The 21,314-nt window shown below is 36.9% G+C and overlaps 1 protein-coding gene across 1 annotated transcript in view; it reads right to left on the minus strand.

The window, feature by feature from the left end:
• LOC129240368 (dynein axonemal heavy chain 3-like) overlaps positions 1 to 21,314 on the minus strand; it is a 321,108-nt gene that overhangs the window by 252,312 nt on the left and 47,482 nt on the right. The window contains exons 11-16 of the mRNA XM_054876125.1: positions 18,795 to 18,974; positions 14,803 to 14,914; positions 14,533 to 14,739; positions 11,995 to 12,195; positions 9,957 to 10,122; positions 8,102 to 8,316 (exon numbers count right to left, since the gene is read on the minus strand). Of these exons, the coding sequence (XP_054732100.1) occupies positions 8,102 to 8,316; positions 9,957 to 10,122; positions 11,995 to 12,195; positions 14,533 to 14,739; positions 14,803 to 14,914; positions 18,795 to 18,974 (1,081 nt within the window). The remainder of the gene's footprint in view (positions 1 to 8,101; positions 8,317 to 9,956; positions 10,123 to 11,994; positions 12,196 to 14,532; positions 14,740 to 14,802; positions 14,915 to 18,794; positions 18,975 to 21,314) is intronic.

Raw genomic sequence — 21,314 nt, forward strand, 5'->3', positions numbered from 1 at the left:
AAGTATTACCATTAAAAGTCCAATCTCGTTATCATTTTTAAAATCTCATTATAGCATTTATAGAAATTCGCAGTATCAGTTTGTTAACAGTCAATAATTGAATGAAATGAAAAGTGATAAAATAAAAATAATATCCTTAGCACAAGCGCACGCTAGTACACGAGGTGTGGCAATTGGGTTACTGGAACTGGTAGCACTGCGCTATTCGTAATAAATTTGGATGGGCAGAAAAATGAGTACCATTCTTTAGTTTATTTTTCTTCTTAGCTTCATCAACAATCTCCCTCCAGTTCACTATCTCTCTTGCTACATTTTTCCCATTACGAACGTTCATCATTTTCAAGTCTGTTTCTATGTAAAACACAGGAATGAGCGTTCCGAAAAACACTCAATTGAGGCCGGCGTGCCTCAAGGTAGTGTGCTGGGACCTGTCCTTTATACGATATTCACTTCTGACTTTCCAACGACTGATGAGGTTATGATTGCAACTTTTTCTGATGACACAGCTTTATTATCACTGGGCGAAACTCCAACAAGTGCTACATTACATATTCCGCCCGAGCTGACGAAAATAGAAACATGGATGAAAAAATGGAATGTTAAAGTGAATACCGACAAATCTGTTCATATGACTTTCACTACCAGAAGAGAAAACTGTCCTCAAGTATACATAAATGCCACACCTATTCGCCAGAAGAACTCAGTAAGATATCTTGGAATGCACCTAGATCGAAGACTTACGTGGAAGGACCACATTAAAGCAAAGCGCCAACAACTTAAAATAAAGACAAACAAAACGTACTGGCTCCTTGGAGCAAAGTCTGAACTAAGTCTTGAGAAGAAAATCCGATTATACAAAGCGATTTTAAAACCAGTCTGGACATACGGTATACAGCTGTGGGGCACGGCTGCCAATTCCAATATCGAAATTCTACAGCGATACCAATCAAAGACACTTAAAATGATACTAAATGCGCCATGGTTTATTACAAACGAAAGTATACATAGTGACCTTGAAATTCCCTATGTCAAGGAAGAAGTGCGGAGGTTATCCAATAGATACTTGAACTTCAAACTAAGCGATCACAGCAATACTCTTGCAATATGCTTATTAGATGATAGTGAAGAAACAAAACGACTTAAAAGATTTCACGTCCTTGATTTGCCTTTTAGAAATTAAGTATTTATGCTCATACATATGTACATATGCACACCAGATATATAATATTTGCCATAATTGTTAAGAAAACCAAAAATTGAATTGAAGTAATGCTGCAATGAAATATGTTTTACTATATTTATTTTTATATTCTGCTCCTTGTAAAAATTTATCACATTTGCTGAATGTTAACATGACAGATTGCAAATAAAGTAAGTAAAAAAAAAAAGAAGTCTGTTTCGGCGTCATCAAGCCATCTCTTTCTTGGTCGGCCTCTTTTCCTTCGTCCTATTGGACGTAGAGTAAACCTTTTCTTTGTATTTTTTCATTTTGCATTCCTACAATGTGGCCAACCCATCTACATCACAAGAATTCTTTAGTTTCACTCGAAGTTTAAAGTCGATCGTTTCGATGTTAGTGCCGTCACGAAAATCAGTGGCTTACATTACAAGAAACGTATTGTGATAAAATTTTTAAACAAATCAAAAATTTCACAGGAGTGAGATCAAAGTCAACAGTAGATATGTCGATCGTTGTTTGGATACTAGCAGTATCATTCGTCGGCCCTGCCAGCCAGTGACTAGACCGTTCAATGCTCACGTCCAAAACCGGCGTGTGCACGGACTTTCCGCCAACGCGTTCGTTTTGCAAGCGTTTTTGAAGGAAACAGGCATTCCAATATTGCTATACCCACCCTATAACTTCGCTATTGTGCTCTGCGAATTCTTTCCGTCTCGAAATTGAAGTGAAAGGAAGTTAAGGAAGCTGTAACTACGGCGCTGAGCGGGTTAACTTCGGAGAAATTGGCAAAGGATGGGAATCAAAGGAGTACATGTGAATTATTGTGCAGAGTTAAAGGAACACAATGTATTATGAAGGTCAATACTAAAATAATGCTCGTAATTTAATTTGCTTGTATTGGCAAATTTCCAGAACTTCATTGCTACACCTCGCAATCGAGTATATTGAAACTTGATAATATGCCATTTAAAATGGAATTAAAGCCAGTAATTTTCATTGAAGTTTGTGTTTGCATTATGCAGCGAAAATCAAATTCATTTTACAATAAATTTCGCAAGAGATTATTACTGTTGATTGAAATTTCAGTATGGTGATAGTTATAATAAATATAATTAAAATTAAATCAAACTGTTGGAAATGTAAAATAATTTAAATTGTTCTTCAAATAAAATATGTCGATATAGCATACACGAATTTGGTTTGATAAAAGTTTTTCAATCTTAAAGGTCTTCGCCACTTTGCTTATCGGATCCATTTAGACAAAAAAATACCATTGTAGCGATAATGAATGACATCCAACAAGTCCTTTGAAAAAAGATGATCAAAAATTGCCAATCCATTAGCATTCTCCAAGAGTTATTTCAGAAGTATTTAAATATTTTTGCAGCAACAACTATCAGTAGTCTTGCTCTCAACTTACATAATCGGTTTCGAGGTTGATTTTCGATTACTGTACTCTAATTCCCTGAGAATATAAATCCCTTGAGAATATTTTAGATGAGTATAGACTTATTAATGGGAATCAACGTCTTCGCCTGCTGCTGTCGCATAATTGTCTCGGTTTCCAGCCTGTGTCCTCCATGCCCGAAATCCCAATAAGCCTGCGTCCTCTTCTAGATCGTCAATCCATCTAAGCGACGGGTGGTTCCTTCTTCTCTGTCGGTGGCATTTACCGAAGAGTATTTGCTGAGGTGGGTAATCCGTATTAGCCCGCATTATGTGACCTGTCCATCTCAATCTCTTGACCATGAATGTGATTATCACACATAAATATATAGTTTTTCGTATATAGTTTTTCGAGTTCATGATTGTAGCGTCTCCGCCACTCGCCTTTATCATATGTCGCGCCAAAATTTTTTCGCAGAACTCTCTCCTCAAAAATTAGTAGCTTCTGTTTATCCGCATCTCCGAGTGTCCATGTGTCACTGCCGTATAGCAAGGTGGAAATAATAATTGAGGGATACAGTGAAATCTTTGTTTTTCTGTGTAGGAGGCGACTATATAGGTGTTGACACAGCGAAAAATAGCAGGTGTTGGCCATAAGGACTCTGTGGCCGATTTCTGCAAAATTTTGTTGTCATAATTAATGTTTATACAATGGTCTATCGATAAGTTCGTGCGGTTTTACAACAGATGGCGTAACTTGATTATTATTCCATCGATCCACATTTCCAAACATTCATTGGAGAGCTACTGTCGTAAGGCACAAACGTCAGTATAAGTTTTTTATTTGAAGCGTAAACAACAATATTTTTACCACACTTGAAAATGTCGAATTTCGTGCCAAATAATGTGTTTTTGCGGGGAATTTTTTAATATGAAGAAAAAAGCAGCCGAAAGTCATCGTATCTTGGTGGAAGTTTATGGTGAGCATGCTCTAGCTGAGCGAACGTGCCAGAAGTGGTTTGCACGCTTTAAAAGTGGTGATTTTGGCTTGGAAGACGAAGAACGCGAGGGTGAGCCGCCAAAGTTCATGGATACCGAATTGGAGGAATTGCTCGATCAAGATCCGGCTCAAACGCAAGAAGAGGTTGCAAAAACTTTGGGAGTTGATCAATCAACCATTTCCAAACGTTTAAAAGCCATGGGAATGATCCGAAAGGTAGGCCATTGGGTGCCGTATGAATTGAAGCCAAGAGACGTTGAACGCCGTTTTATGGCATGCGAACAACTGCTTCAACGGCACAAAAGAAAGGGTTTTTTGCATCGAATTGTGACTGGCGATGAAAAGTGGGTCCATTACGACAATCCAAAACGTCGGGCAACGTATGGATACCCTGGCCATGCTTCAACATCGACGTCGGCGCAGAATATTCATGGCCTGAAGGTTATGCTGTGTATCTGGTGGGACCAGCTGGGTGTTGTGTATTATGAGCTACTGAAACCGAATGAAACGATTACGGGGGATGTCTACCGACGACAATTGATGCGTTTGAGCCGAGCACTGCGAGAAAAACGGCCGCAATACGCCGATAGACACGACAAAGTTATTTTGCAACATGACAATGCTCGGCCACATGTTGCACAAGTGGTCAAAACATACTTAGAAACGCTCAAATGGGATGTCCTACCCCACCCGCCGTATAGTCCAGACCTTGCGCCATCCGATTACTATCTCTTCCGATCGATGCAACATGGCCTGGCTGACCAGCACTTCCGTAATTACGATGAAGTCAAAAAATGGATCGATTCGTGGATTGCGGCAAAACCGACCGAATTTTTCACAAAGGGAATCCGTGAATTGCCAGAAAGATGGGAAAAAGTAGTAGTAAGCGATGGACAATACTTTGAATATTAAATTTGTAACCATTTTACGTCAATAAAGTTTCAAATTTCGAAAAAAAACCGCACGAACTTATTCATAGCCCTATTATATAATTGGCGCGTACGCCCTTTTTGGATGTTTGGCCGAGCTCCTCCTCCTATTTGTGGTGTGCGTCTTGATGTTGTTCCACAAATGGAGGGACCTACAGTTTCAAGCCGACTCCGAACGGCAAATATTTTTATAAGGAGCTTTTTCATGGCAGAAATACACTCAAAGGTTTGCCATTGCCTGCCGAGGGGCGACCGCTATTAGAAAAATGTTTTTCTTAATTTTTGGTGATTCGAACCGACGTTCTCTCTGTGAATTCCGAATGGTAGTCACGCACCAACCCATTCGGCTACGGCGGCCGATTACTCCAAGGTATTTAAATTCCTTCACTACTTCGACACCATAGTCACCGATTTTTAGTATTTGACCCACATTGTGTCTGACAGATTCTGATGTAGTTGAAACCAGCGCTTTAGTTTTGGCTTCATTTATTTATAAACCCATACATTTTGCTGCTCTTTCCATACCTGCGAAGACTTCTTTCAAACTCGGTAGCGAGGATGCAATTATGTCTCTGTCGTCCGCGTAAGCCAGCAATTGAACCGATTTAAACAAAATAGTTCGCTTTGTGTTTACGGTAGAGTCTCTGATAACCTCTTCAAGGGCAATATTAATGAGAAGACATGAAAACCCATCCCCGTGCCGAAGTTCGTTCAGGGTGGCGAACTCTCGCGACGGATTGTTCTAAACTCTTACCACGTTCCTTACATTCTGCATGGTCGAGCGTGTTAAACGTATCAGGAATACCGAATTCTGCCGTCGCTGAGAAGAGCTGGTTTCTAATTATGCTATCGTAAGCTGCTTTGAAGTCTATGAAAAGATATGTTGTTGTGACGTGTTCGCGAGACTTTTCTAAAATCTGTCTTTGTACGAAAATTTGGTCAAACGTAGATCTTCACTTTTGAAAACCAGCCTGTTCGCTACCAATGATGCGTTTAGCATGCGGTTTAAGTCTAGTCCTTAGAATATTCGAAAATATGTTGTAGATGCTGTTGAAAAGAGCTAAGGGCCGGTAATTTTCACAGATCAACGTGTCTCTTTTTTTATGTAGAGGACAAATTATTCCATTTAATCACATCTTTGTCATGCGTTCTTCATTCCAGATTATGCAAACCAACTGAAATATGGTAAGGAGGTTTTCATTGTTTTCATGTGTTTAAAGAGAATTATGCTTGAAAATTATGTCAAGATTTCGAAATTTATCAATGCGAGATACAGGTTCATTGGAGATAGAATATGTTGATGAAAGCGAATCAGGGTCTAACAATAATAATACGTTCACATATGCATTAATCACCTATAAATCCACCAAATTAATCTACCCGTTCACATATGGCAGATTACCTGCAAAATTGACAATCAGCTTCCTATACTGTTGTGAAAAGTTTTTCTTCATAGAAATTATTTTGGTGGGATATTTCGGTGTTTTTGGTTTCTGTAATTATTACTAACGCTATGAAAAAAATACAAGGAGTAGAGGAATAGCTAATTTAATTGCGCAATTGGCTGCGAATAATAAACAGTTGGAGGAAAGCCGTATGCGATGTTTACTGAAGTTGCAAAAAATTATGGCAGCAATACACATGGGAAATTCTATATTACATTTTATAATAAGTAATAAGAGGACAAAACGTTTATGGACACACGCTTTTTTCTGTAAAAGGAATCCATAATTAATAATATTTAACAAACATTTTATTAGAATTATGTTTGGTTGGTTGGTTAAAGTGGCGATTCTTCCAAACAAGCGCTTCCGCACCATTTTGTTGCCACATCCTCTTTACCAACTTGTTTAACGGTTATTTACAGCATGACTATATCCAGTCTGTGAGGTTTAAGGTTGTTGAAGTCTAAGCCAGATAGTTGTTCGAGATTCTCGGCCCAGGGTTAACATTCTGTCCTGACAGGGCATTAACAGAGGAAATGGAAGATTGTCTCCTTTTTCTCCAGTTGCTTATAACTGTGACAGTATGTATTGTGAGGGATACCCATTTTGGCTGCTTGTTCTCCGATAGACCAAAAGCCAGTTATGACTGCCGTTAGTCGCCAGGCGTCCCATCGTTTCATTCTTATTAATGCCGACGGTTGCTTGAGGTTGTAGGTGGGCCATAACGTTCTGCTAATTTTGCATTTCGTCTAGTGTTTCCACCTACAATCCGCGATTCGAAAATATTTTTGGGAAATTGCATTCTTGACTGTACGTAATGGTGTGAATACCGATTCTGCAGGAACGTTATTCATAGCAGATCCCCCTCTTGCCAGTTCATCTGCTTTTTTGTTACTTTCAATGTTCCGATGTCCTGGGACCCAGATTAAGGTAACTTTATGGTTTTCACTCAAGATGGTGAGACTTTTCCTGCTTTGTTGCACCACTTTAGAGGTTGTAGTAGCCGAAGCCAGTGTCTGGATTGCAGCTTGGCTATCCGAAAGAACAGCGATATTGCCCTTAAAAGAGAAATCTCTGATTAGTAGCCTACAGGCTTCCCTAATTGCTAGTAGTTCCAGAATCATGTTTACAGACCTTTTTTCTTTGCCGGCATCCATTTCATTAAGTTATTATATTGATGTTTCTCCTTACATTCGTGTGAGTGAAAAAACCATTGTTATGACTGCGGTGACGTGAGCCAATCAGCTGATTACTTGAAATTCGCTGAGAGCCGGTTAACAGTGTGATCCACAACTTCTAAATTTTTTTCACCATGACAATATATTTGATTTAAATTTTTAAAAACTTTTTGGTCCATAGTAGAAATATGCAATGAAACCCAAATTCATTTAACTTATCGAACAAAGCGCTATTTGGAATTCTACCGAAAGCTTTTCAAAAATTTGTATGAACTGAATCAACTGGTAGCTAACCAACAAAAAAGAAATACAGTAATCTGAAAAAAAGGTAAGATTTGTGATCGTTGAGCGCCCAGAAAAAAATCCATGTTGAGAAGGATAAACGAAATATTTTACAGCGAATGCCAACTTAGTTATTAAAATTTGATTGGACGATAATTGGATATATCTTTTTTGCTCCCACTTTTGTGAATAGGGGTAATCAAATTATTTTTGCGATAATCTAGAAAAGAGAAGCTTTTTAACGGTAAATTAAACAAATCCAACAAAGGCTCGGCAAATTATGGACGCAAATTTTTTCAAAAAGGTACATGAGAAATAATGAGCATCATATGGATGCAAATTTTCCGATTTGCAATTCTATGTAGTAAAGATATCATCTCCATTAAGAACTAAGTTGGAATTGAATTACCATTCCAAGAGTGTTTTTCGCCGAATTTGGCTTTAAAAAAGTTATCTTCTATAAATTTCCAAAGTAGCTTAAATTTCTAACAATATTTGTGAATAAAAAAAGTCGTAGTACAATAATATTGCTTTAAAATCTTTAGTTTAAAACGTGTCTATATGCTTGGTGCATAACAACAAAAAAATATGAACTAATTGCAAACACATTTGCATGTGATTAACAAAAACAAAATTTTCCCATCAGTACAAGTATATAGTCAGAAAACAATTTAAAATAAAATTTATAAAAACAGACTCACCACCAACTCAGGAATGATTTGCTGTGTGAATAATTTTTCAACTGCTGGCAACATTTTCTTGGTAAATAACGCATTGTAATATTTGAATATTGGATACAGATATACGCGCAGACCACTCCAGTTATTCTCTACTATTCTGTGCACATTTTTATATAAACGTTTCATGTCACAGTGGTGCTCATTGACAACATGCAGATATCCCAAAGTGCTCTCATCTAAAATAGAGAATATCTCATGACTTTTATTCCAATATTAATTTCATCCTAGATGATTAATTGATGAAAATGCTATTAGTTTACGTAAGGATGCTTGATTTAATCCTCCTATTGATCCAATAATTGTTGAAAGAATAATAATGGAAAAAATGAAAATGTTTTGTTGAATTGTAATATATGAAATTAATATAATCGGTGCAATTTTTTTAGTAGTATTTACTTTTATATCGCTCCTAACCTATTGGTAATTTGAATTTTTCGCCAACAATTTATATTTTTGTTGGAAAAACTGAATGAGGAAGTGCAATGCTTGTATGGATATATGTGCACATAAGTTAGTAACTCAAAAACTTTCGTTTAGTCGACGCCCACCTAATTGGCAATTAAGAACTTTTCAGACATGTCGGTCTTAATTAATACCCACTTCGCAATGAAAGTGTCAGGTTCTCTATGTAACCCTATGTCATACAAAAATTGTACTTTTCAATCATAAATTGTGAAGGCAGTTTAATTTGCTCACATATTTTTTTGATACATTTAGTACACATAAGTGCATCAGTAAAATAAAATTGCATAAGGAAAAACCGCAAATTGTACTGATCATATTTCAAATGCTAACAAGTAAATATTTTCAAAATGCACATACAGGGTTGGCCATATTAAACTGACCCATGTGATTATTAAAAAAATATGGAAAAAGAAACATTTTTTTGTGTTTCATTGTGAAAAACATTTAATTTAGTTCAAGGAGATTCGTTTACATCACTTTTTGAATATGATATCGCGCAAGTGGTCGCCCTTAGCACGTATTTGGATATGTACAGAGTTGGCCATCTTAAACTGACCCATGTGATTATTAAAAAAATATGGAAAAAGAAACATTTTTTTGTGTTTCATTGTGAAAAACATTTAATTTAGTTCAAGGAGATTCGTTTACATCACTTTTTGAATATGATATCGCGCAAGTGGTCGCCCTTAGCACGTATTTGGATATGTACAGAGTTGGCCATATTAAACTGACCCATGTGATTATTAAAAAAATATGGAAAAAGAAACATTTTTTTGTGTTTCATTGTGAAAAACATTTAATTTAGTTCAAGGAGATTCGTTTACATCACTTTTTGAATATGATATCGCGCAAGTGGTCGCCCTTAGCTCGTATAACGTAATGTGCCCGTTTTTCGGCGTTTTCCATAGTTTTGGCCAGCGTCTCGGCCGATATGGCGGCTATTTCCCGTCGGATATTGGCCTTAAGTGCGCCTAGTGTCTTTGGCTTGTTGACGTAAACCTTAGATTTCAAATTACAGTAAAAAGTTATAGGGGTCAGTTTAATATGGCCAACCCTGGACACAGCCCACCTTTTAGTATCAAATTATAATTTGAATATTTCCGTTTGCTTAGTTTTTGTTGTTGTTTTGTTGAAAACGTAAACTTGTTAATATAATAAAGACGAAATATTATACTTTGGGGTTACCCGTGGTTATTTTTTTGTTGGCTTCTTTACTAGGAAAACCAAATTTAAATAAATTTAAATTTTTAATAAATACTAACATATCTGTTCGGACTTCTATGTTTCCCTGTGTGTGCGTACGCACTTACGTTTTTATTTACACCAACATTTAAATTTATTATATACTCACCTCTAGACATGACGTATTCCAAGCGTGGTATCTTAGAGCCAACTTCCAATATTTTTTTGAATATAGAAACAAATAACTCCGGTAGCTCATTTATATATGGAAAGCCGAAAAACTTGCCTTCATTTTTCATTACGAATTCACAAGCTGGGTCCACCTCGAGTGGGGTCTCAAATTGAAGAACAACAATTATTAATAAATGATTTCATAGCTATTCAAAATAGAATAGAAGCAGAAAAATGTTGCTTGCCGAGGAGTGACCCCTATTGAACTTTTTCTGTCATGTGTATATGCACAATGTACATAAGTAAAGGGTGATTTTTTAAGAGCCATAGCAAAGTTTTTCAAAAAAACACACGTAAAGTTCAGAAAAATGCACGAAATTTTTATTTAAATCGATAGTACAGTCCATATAATTTAATGTTTGAAGATTATTTTATGCAAATGTTGTCCGCGACTGCGCTTCAAATGGTCCATCCGCTTAGTCCAATTTTGGCATACTCTTTCCAATGTTTCAGACGGTATCTTACATACAAATGCTTTAATGTTGTCTTCCAATGCGTTGATTGAAGCAGGCTTGTCTGAATAGACGTAAGCTTTAACACAAAAAATAATCTAAAGGCGTTATACCGCACGATCTGGGTGGCCAATTGACAGGTCCCGAACGTGAAATAAAATTTTCACGGAACTCGGCTCTCAACAAGTCCATTGTTACGCGTGCTGTGTGGCATGTGGCACCATCTTGCTGAAACCACATGTCATGCAAGTCAAGCTCTTGCATTTTGGGCAAAAAAAAGTTCGATATCATTTCACGGTAGCGCTCACCATTCACAGTGACGTTACGATTCGCAGCATCTTTGAAGAAGTACGGTCCAATGATACCTCCAACCCACAAACTGCACCAAACTGTGACCTTTTCTGGATACATTGGCAACTCTTGCAATTCTTCTGGCTGATCTTCACTCCAAAATCGACAATTCTGCTTATTTACGTACCCATTGATCCAAAAATGAGCTTCGTCGTTGAACACAATTTTTCGATAAAATGTGGATCTTAACAGAACACGCTTTTTTATAATAAAGTTCAATGATTTGCAAGCGTTGTTCGTTTGTAAGACGATTCATGGTTAAATTATAGACCAAACTGAAGATGTTTGACAGTGAAACCAAACACGAATCATGCGTCAGCTGTTTAAACCAACTCTTTAAAAAGACAATATCTAAAAAATCACCCTTTATAAAGGCCTAGACGTTGATAGTGAATCATTCCTAGACGGTACGTTTTCTAAGTCGTATTCAACATTTGTCAAGAAGACAGATATATAATTTTACACGCGTTGAAAACGGTCGACCTTGAAGAGCAACATATTCATATCAAATTTGGTGATTTTTTTGGTAGAAATAATGTCCGAATGAGCCGACAATTCAAAGATTGGTGAACAAATTTCAAGAAACTGATTCTGTCGACGATAGGATAAGGATTGGCACATCAAAAACTGGATGTTCTGCTGTGGTAGCGCAAAGTGTTGGTGAACAACCTGCAACATCGATTTCTCGACGTTTTCAACAATGAGACATTCATGAATTGACTCTTTGGCGGATTTTACCTGTAGAGGTGACGTTAGTGGACATTCAAATTGTGTGGTTTTTCACATGTAGTTGTTGAAAGTCGTATGTTTAATAAAAATAGTGAAACTTAAGGGAATCTAAATTTTTAAATGTTTCATTAAAAAAAAAAACAAAAAAAAAAACATCTAAGCGCGTCTTTTCAAATACCCTTTACAAGGTGACGCAAGTTATTTATTATATTTTGTTTTTGAATAATTTTTGTACTAAATGGCGAAAAAAAAATTATTTTCAGTGATTTAAATTTTTATTTTGACCTTTACTCGCTTTTTTGCTAGACTGTTTGTATACTGCAGTTAACAAGCGTCAAATATGATTGGCGTACAACGTCGTTTGTAACAATTATTAATCTTTTCGATTGGGTGATTAATTTTGCGCCACCTTGCATAAGTTATATACTGAATAAAATAACTTACCGTTTCGAACATAATACTAGGACGTTTATAGAATGGATTGGCATCTTCGTACTCATCATATACGTAGATGGGTGTCTTATCATCTCGATCATCGGTGCGGTCATCGAAATGCGCACCCACCACCGAGATAATTAAAGTCATAAGTGGACGACGTTGGAGTTTCTTGTCATACATTTGATAGCGTTCTATTTCATTGCCTTCCTGGATATCGTAAAAAAGAAAAAAACATAAAACATTTACTGCTGAATGATAATGGTCGAATATACATATAGGCGTCTTCAATTCGCTACTTCTCTGCTCGCTTTACTTGGGCTCTGCTCGCTGGACGAAAAAGGTAGCAAGCAAGATTCGCCATACCAAGTTATATGGTTATACCTCATAAAATTGGTATAACTCAATATTTTCAATGCTGCCAACTCTCTTTCAAGAGACTTTTACTCTCGCGTTCACACAGGGAGACTTTTGTTGCTTCAAATTTCCGAATTCTTTTTTGATACTCCTTGCAATTGTTAGTTTTTATTTTATACTTAAAAACGAGAACACAAAGGTACACATTGACGGAGTACGAACATTACAAATAGCGAGTTGAATCACAATTTTTTCCCTGTATGAACGCTGCTTTATGAATACTCATGAAGTTCAGTCAGACAAGAGTATTTTTTGGCAGCTGTTTTCCAGTACTACCTATTCGCCACTTATGCTTCATCTAACACATGAGAAATTGAAGGCGCCTTGTGAAGTAATATCGGGATTATCCATAATAAAATATTGTATTGGCAACTTTTTTGTCTGAGATCATTTTATGACTTATATTCTAGAAAGTATTCGACACAAATTTATATGGAATTATTAACCTTGCAATAGCTGAAACTGTGAAGAAAATGTGTGCCAAATTCTTGTAACCAGTACGAAGATATTAGCAAGTTTGTAATTGTGAATTGGAATTCCCACATAAGATCCGTAGGCCATGCGAATTGCCTCTCGCGTGGTAGTTGGGTGGGAGACGGAAATTTGTTGAGCTTATTAGTATACACATTAACATATCTGAGATTATCACGCACAAGTCAGAGATCATCAGCTTTAGCTAAACTAAATTTTCTGAGTAGTAGGTGCTTTTCAAATGCATAAAAATTGCTTAACTCGCCCTCCAAATATTAGGCATGGGAATAAGTTTCCGCCTAGTAAAAGAGGTGTTGCTGCTGTTCGTTCTAGTAATATACTGGTGATTTGAAGGTGTATATGTGAGGCCTTGATCGCAGTAGTTGACATTCATTTGAAGCGTAAAGATCCTTTTTTATCTGACGGCGGAAATGTCTACGTTCGCCGCAAAAAAAAAAAAAAAGCATTTGCGGGAAGTCATGCTTAATTATTACGTTTTAAAGAAAAGTGCAGCCGAAACGTGTCGTATTTTATTCAATATTTACTTCCAAAGTGAGTAATAAAGAACGCGAAGGGGCACTGAAAAAATTCGAGGAAACTCAACTACAACAATTATTGGATGAAGACACATGTTGAACCCTTGATGATATAATGAGTTAGATGTTGATAGATCAACCGTCGGTAAACACCGTCGCTTGCACGCGATGGGAATGGTCCAGAAAGCAGGTAGCTGGGTGAGACATCAATTGAAGGAGAGGGATATCGAGAGATGTTTGATGTGAGATGCTTCTTGAACGGCAGAAAAGAGAGGTTTTCTGGATGGGATCGTCACTGCCGATGAAAAATGAATCTATTATGATAACCATAAGCGTCGAAAATGTTGGAACCAGGTAAACCAGGTCCATCGACAGCGTAAAAAAGTATTCATGCTTAAAAGGATATCTTGTGCATCTGGTGGGATCAGAAGAGTGTCGTCTGTTATGAACTCCTTAAACCATCTGAAACTTCTTTGGCGGTCATTACCGACTCCAGCTAATGTGTTTGAATTGAACTCTGAAAGAAAAGTGGGCGGAATAAGACGGCAGACATGACAAACTGATTTTTGCTGCTGGTCACACGTTGCTAAATCGGTGCAGAATTATTTGGAGGGACTGAATTGGGAAATCTTGCCCCATCCGCCGTATTCCGAAGACATTGCACCTTCGGATTACCATCTGTTCCGATCAATGCAGTCAGCCCTTATTGGAGAGCGGTTCACTTCTTACGAGAGCATCGCAAACTGGCTCAATGGATGGATCAACGCGAAAGAACTCGTATTTTTCGTCAGAGGAATCCGTATGCTGCCTGAAAGATGAGTACAGTTGTAGCTTCCAAATACTGTACATAATATCATTTATTATTTAATTGTTTAAATAATTCGTGACTTTGGCTAAGGAAGGACGTACTTTATCCCATACCAATAATCACCTATGTGAGTGCAAACTTATCTTTGAAGGTCAAGCTCGCATCATCAATACCAGCAAACGAATTAAATTAACACAAAGGAGGTACTTAATTAGAAAATTTCGTCTGAACTAAAACATTTTTACTTTAACAATTAATATTGTATAATATTTGAATAGGGTTTTTATTACATTTTTTCGCAAGCCACTTACTCACCTCATATCTGGTTAGGTTAGTGTAGAGCACAGAAATGCTACGCGTTATCAATCCTTGCAAGTGATGAGACATTAACGCATGTATGCAATTGAATAAAACAGCTGCACGTCCACCATATTTCTGATTCATTGGCACTAAATCCTTCCAGGTTCGACGCATAACATCCACTAAATCAGCGCAACGTGGCAGCCAGTCATTCATCAGTAACTGAATCAAAACAATATTTCAAAACCTTATTTAAGAAGTGCATCCACATAATGTGGCACTCACATCACGTATAACCGCACAACTGTCATCAACGAAACTTATTAGTTCATCGGCCGTCATTGGCTGGTCGCGCAGGAAGATCTTCGAAACGTCTATTATAACTAGATCGTTGTATCTGAGAATAGAATGTTTTGACTTGTATACTTCTTCACAATAATTAAAATAAATACTTGTAAAATAAAATTATCATTCTAAGAAGAAAAAATTCTGATCATATCAGCTAGAAATTAACACATGAACTCCCAGTTAGTCGTATCCTTAAGCATAGGAATTCGCCCTTTTATTCTGCCACATCCAATTTACATAAAATAAGGAAAATTACTGGTTCTAATTGCATATATGCGACGAAGAAGAGCCATCAGTTCAAGCTTTTCGCGGTGGTTATAATGGAGTAAACTGCTACTTAATTATCTTTTTCCGGTAAAATGCAAGCCAATGGTTATAACGAAAGACGGTGCGAAACGGTGAGAATCATAAAGATTTGTTGATCTGATATTCTTTCCACCTTTTAATCCATGGTGAAAAGATTTATTGAGGCGGGGCCAAGATCAGAACGTTAACCGACTCTCACCGAATTTGAAAGAATCAGCAATTTTAATTTTCGCTATAAAGGATAGCTAAACGTCGTAATCTATCATCCTTGTGGAAAAAATAGAAGAAGATCGGAAAAGTCCGAGTACTCGAAGAGCGCCTTTTACAAAAATCAGACTATTTGATTCTGAGCAACACCAGTTTCTCGGACTTATTAATTATATATAATTTGGGCTTCCTGAAAAATTTAGTTCTTTATCTTTCGATTTTTCATGGTCTCATTTTATTTTATTCAGTAGGCTTTCACAAAACCAGGGCTTCTATTTATATTTCCCATTTTGGGCATTTCTTCCTCCATGGGGTAATTTAACATATATTATTTCAACATTAACGTACGTAGAATGTTTTGATGTATGAGTCATACGAGGTGTGTTAAAAAAATAACGTGAATTTTCTTTTTTCTTCAAAAATAACGGGTGATCAATCATGAGGTGCTTTTTTCAATAGTTAAAAAAAAAAAAAAATGTAAATTATGTTCAAAACCTTTATTTATCATTTGAAAGGACATTCTTTGACATTTACTTTTTGAATATGACTTCATTCAAATGTTGGCCGCAACTACGCTTAAGGTGGTCCATTCTGAAGGTCCAATTTTCAATCACTCGTTCTAGCATTTCGACTGGTATGTCGTGAATAACACGCGTAATGTTGGCTTCCAGAGCTTCAATCGTAGCTGGTTTATCAGCATAGACCTTGGACTTCACGAATCCCCAAAGAAAAAAGTCCAAAGATGTAATATCACAAGATCTTGGTGGCCAACTCACAGGTCCTAAACGTGAAATCAGCTGCTCTCCGAAATGACTTCTCAATAAAGTCATTGTTTCACGAGCTGTATGGCAAGTGGCTCCGTCTTGTTGAAACCAAATGTCGTAGAGATCATTAGATTCAATTTCAGGTAGCAAAAAGTCCGATATCATGGTACGGTAGCGAGCACCATTCACAGTTACGTTGCGGCCATCATCATTTTTGAAAAAATATGGACCGATGATTCCACCAGCCCATAAACCACACCAGACCGTTGTTTTCTCTGGGTGTAAAGGTAGCTCTTGAACCTGTTCTGGTTGCTCTTCATCGGCAATTTTGCTTATTGACGTAACCATTGAGCCAGAAATGCGCCTCATCGCTGAACAAAATTTTGCTCGAAAACAGCGGATCTTCTTCAATCTTTTCAAGAGCCCAATCAGCAAAACGGTGACGTGCAGGAAGGTCATTTGGCTTTAGTTCTTGTACGAGCTGTATTTTGTATGCTTTTAAATGAAGATCCTTCCGTAAAATTGACCAAGTTGTTCCATACGACAGTCCAAGTTGCTGAGAACGGTGCCGAATCGATTCATCGCGGTTTTCACGTACACTCTCTGCTACTGCCGCTATATTCTCAATGCTTCTTGCTGAACGTGGTCTATTCGGTCGAGAATTATCCACCAATGAATATTCGGATTCAAATTTGTTGATGGTATGTCGAATAGTGTTTAAGGCAGGCCGATTATGTTGACCATAATGCGGTCTAAGCGCACGAAAAACATTTGTCACAGAACTCTGATTTTCATAATACAGTTGAACAATTTGTAGACGTTGTTGCGGTGTGCGTCTTTCCATGATGAAATGCCAAACGCTGTTCAACAAATCCACGATGACAGTTTGCTACAACTCGCGCGCGAGCTGTAAAAAAAACGCAAATGAAAAAACTCCTCTTAATTGATCACCCGTTATTTATTTATTCATCAACTTCTTCTTTATCTCCTTTAAAGTAGTCCCCGCAGATACAATACACTTGTATCAGTGCTTTTTTCAATCCTCGAAGCCGTTCTGATGTGCACTTTTTGGTATGGCCATGAGACCTCTCAATGATTCGCTTTTTATCTCCTCAATCGTTGCAAAACGCCGTCCTTTCATGGATCTTTTTAATCTTGGGAACAGGAAAAAGTCGCAGGGCGTCAAATCTAGTGAATACGGTGGCTGGGAATTGATAATAGTGTTGTTTTTGGCCAATAAATCTCTCACAAGCAAAGATGAGTGAGCAGGTGCATTAATAAGGTGCAAAAGCCATGCATTTTTTTCACAATTCCGGGTATTTTTTCGTATTGGTTCACGCATTCATTCATTTAGCGTACGACCCTGTGGTAAGAACTCCTGAAGCATTACGCCATGGTAATCGAAGAAAACAGTGAACAAAACCTTGACATTTGATCGAACTTGGCGTGCTTTTTTTGGTATAGGCTCTCCTGGACTTCCATATACCCATGAACGTCATTCAACAATTCCTGAGCGATGGCCATTTGACGTAGTTTTTAGTAAAAATTCATATATTTTCATAATAATACATAATAATTTTGGAACGAATTTTCTGCCACACGTTTCATGCCCAAAACTTCCGAAAACATTGCATGGCATGAGTCAACTGGTGTGCCGATACGCCGACATCCCCAGCAACTTCTCTAATTGTGATTCGATGATTCTCCATAACAATTTTATTCACTTTCTCAACATTTTCATCGGTTGTTGATTGCTGGGGCGTCCAGAGCGAGCGTCATCATTCACATATTCTTGACCTTCTGTGAAAAGCAAACTTTTTTTGACTCAGAGTACTCCCACCGTATGCCACTGTCAACATTTCAAGTTTGTTTGAGCACTCAATTCCATTTTTTACACAAAATTTGGCGCAACTTCTTTGATCCATTTTTCTCGATAGCAGAAAATCGCCGAACACGCAAAACACTTGTCTTATTTATGGCTCTCACAAACAAATTAAACCTGCTATATTGCTATAACCGTGAATATATCTTCCAGACGAGTGTACCAAGATAAAAAAATAATAGTCGAAAATCGAATGTACGTAGTCCGTGAAATTTGAAAATTCATTTTGTTTCATATAAAATAGAAATTGTCAATACTTCGACAACGGTGCCACCCACCGGGTTCACGCTTTTGTTTCATTTTTTGCCAGGTGTTTCTATGCTATGCATATGAATTGTTAGAGCAAGCAAACATTCATTAATTTTTATGTGATGGATAAATAAATCTTGAATTGAGCACCAGACTACATTTTTAAATACACTCAGTGAAGCACATTTCTCGAAATTTTCCGCGTGCTTTCTTTATGTTTTGCGTTAAGCAAAACTTATTCGCTGATTTTCGACAAAAGTTTTACATATGTAAGTAAGCTCAGCGAAATTGCCTATTCTGGGCAATAAAAATTAATTTAAATAACAAAATATATAAAGTAATAGATTTACAAAATTATATTATGAGCCGTATATAAAAATTTAGTTTTGCTCCAATACAGTAAGGCTTTAATAAAATAATATTCAACTTGGCTAACGTACATATCTACACACATTCTTCTACATATAAACTTAAATTGTCTCTATATATTCTATGTAACATATACTGGCTGTTGCACTTACAATTGATGCCAAAGCTGATTGAGTGCCCTTATAATTGGATGTGATATCATCAAAAGTTGGTCGATGCGATTTCGTGCTAACTGCACATTCACTTTGTATGGCACTGGGCCGCGTATGAGTAACTGTGGAAAATCTGGTGGCTCCATTTCCAGTTGCAAGCGTTTTCTTTCCAAAGACGATCTACAAAAATAGGAAAAGTAACAAGTAAGGAAGTGCTAAATTCGGTTCGAACCTATTTTTATATGCCTGCGAACTTTTAGTAGCATTTAATTTAGGTTCTTTAAGTATTTAATTTTTTAAATCAAAACCACTCATAGACAATGAGAGTTATATCTTGTAATGGCTGAGCGAAGGACGGAAATTTAGTCTTAACATAAAGGCGGGCTTAGTTTTGTTCCAATCTCAACATTATTTATGCTGGATCTACACATGATGGTTCTCATAGTTTCGTCGCAGGATTTATTTTTGCCCATGATGATCAGAAACTAAAACGCCCTAGTGTATAAAAATTGATTGTGTTTTTCTATTAAATGCAGAATCTTACCGAAAAAGTGCAGTATATGATATTAAATGCCAGTAAAATCTCCCGTTGTTAATTACGTGACCGACTATTTTTCGAACTAACTCTTAAAAATGCATAAATCTAAAGAAATGACGGGAGTGAATGAAAAATGTTGACGTTAAATTCAATGCACATTTTTAATAAACAGTTAACTAAGAAAAAGTAGACGTATTAACTGTAAACGTATTAACTGTAAACATTTATCTAGCGCAGTTGAGGATAATATCTGGATATCGTTGTTAATTAGTTGACCGGAGCTGTATTAGGGGGGTAGTAGTGCGTGTACAATACGTCGCTAAGCCAATGTTATTAAGGGGGGGGTAGGGTCACAAAATCGAAATTTTTTTTCTTCACTCATCTTATAGTAAATCATTTCAAGAATGTTGTGTCAAAATTTTAAGTGGATCAGAGCAGAACTCTCAAAGTTATAGCCTTTGTAGGCACTCTACCTCGAATGCGGAGCATCGATAATTTCTCAGAGTCATTTTTTCAAACGCGTTTTTCCCGAAACGACTTCTTAAAAGTCGGTGCCAATCACAACTCCGAAACTATTCAACCGATTCTTTTCAAATTTGGCACACGTTTTCTAAATCAAAAATACCTCCCCCCTACACTGTTTTTTTTTTATTTTTTGTTTTTTAAGGTTGTTTTTCACTTACAAATATGGCGAAATTTTTCGCCAAAAATGCTCGTTTTACGTTTTTTTGCCACCAAAACTACAAAAATGAAAAAAAAAATTTTATTAATGTAGGGGGGAGCATTACGTCATACTTTAACTGAAAAATTCGACTTTTTTAGTTTCAGATGATTCTACGACGAATGCCGATTGGCACCGCAGAGCACCTCTCGAAAAACATATCTCCAAAAAAACTCTGTCATGGGCTTATTTGTCAATATTTTATTATTAATATTTTTTAAAAACTTATTGAAAAGATGTACAATAACATGTAACTGATTTTATTAAAGTATCTTAAGCCATATTTCTGTAAAAAATTCACAAAAAAAGTGATTTTTTTTTTAGCGCTAAACCCTACCTCCCCCTTAAGTCGTTATCGAGATACACGCATTTAGCCTCTGTGGTAGCCAAGCTGTAAATAAATCTTACTTCGCGCATACAAAGTTGATGAAGTCGAGATTAATTTCTAGAAACCATAAAACTACTAATTTTCAAGACTGTCATAAGGCCTACACTCACGTACGGGTGCGAAGTCTGGGTTGTGAAATCCAAGAAACCGTTCAGTTAAATTGTATTGAAATAAAAATTCTAATAAAAATATACGGATCTGTACGACTTGAAGACGGTACTTATTGCATTCGGTACAACGACGAATTAGATACTTTTCTCAGTGGTGCAAATGTAATCAAGTATATCAAAGCGCGAAGGATTGGATGGTACGGCCACATTTTACGAATGAGTAACGAAAGAACTCTAAAAAAGATCTTCAAAGAAAATCCATAAGGCGACAGAAGAATAGGCCGGCCGAAAAAACGATGGAGAGATGACATTGAATGCGACTTTGGAGCTATGACACATCCGATATCAAACGAAAAGCTGATGACCGAGTGACGTGTAGGCGAATTGCAACGGAAGCAATGGTTCACCTCGTACTGTAATTTTATGATGATGGTGACATGAGTAGTAAATGTCTTTATCTACCCCGATTCCTTTACGCTGTTACATACAAACGTTATGTGAACAAAACTATAATACCCTTATGCACAAGTGCGCGCGGGTATACAAAAACGAAAGAAAATAAAGTCCGAATGGGCGAATTAGTGGTTGATTAAAGTAGTGGCTGCTGCAATTGGCAAGTGGAAATGCCAAAAACTAAAAGTTTTCACATTGAACCACTCATTGAACTCATTACTCACTTGGCTTAAGTCCCAATTTCGCCACTAAGCTTATAGATTTTTATACCTAACTACATACATTTCTGTGAATGTATACATACAAACAG

The sequence above is a fragment of the Anastrepha obliqua genome, chromosome 3 (assembly GCF_027943255.1).
Source record: "Anastrepha obliqua isolate idAnaObli1 chromosome 3, idAnaObli1_1.0, whole genome shotgun sequence".
Lineage (NCBI taxonomy): Eukaryota > Metazoa > Arthropoda > Insecta > Diptera > Tephritidae > Anastrepha > Anastrepha obliqua.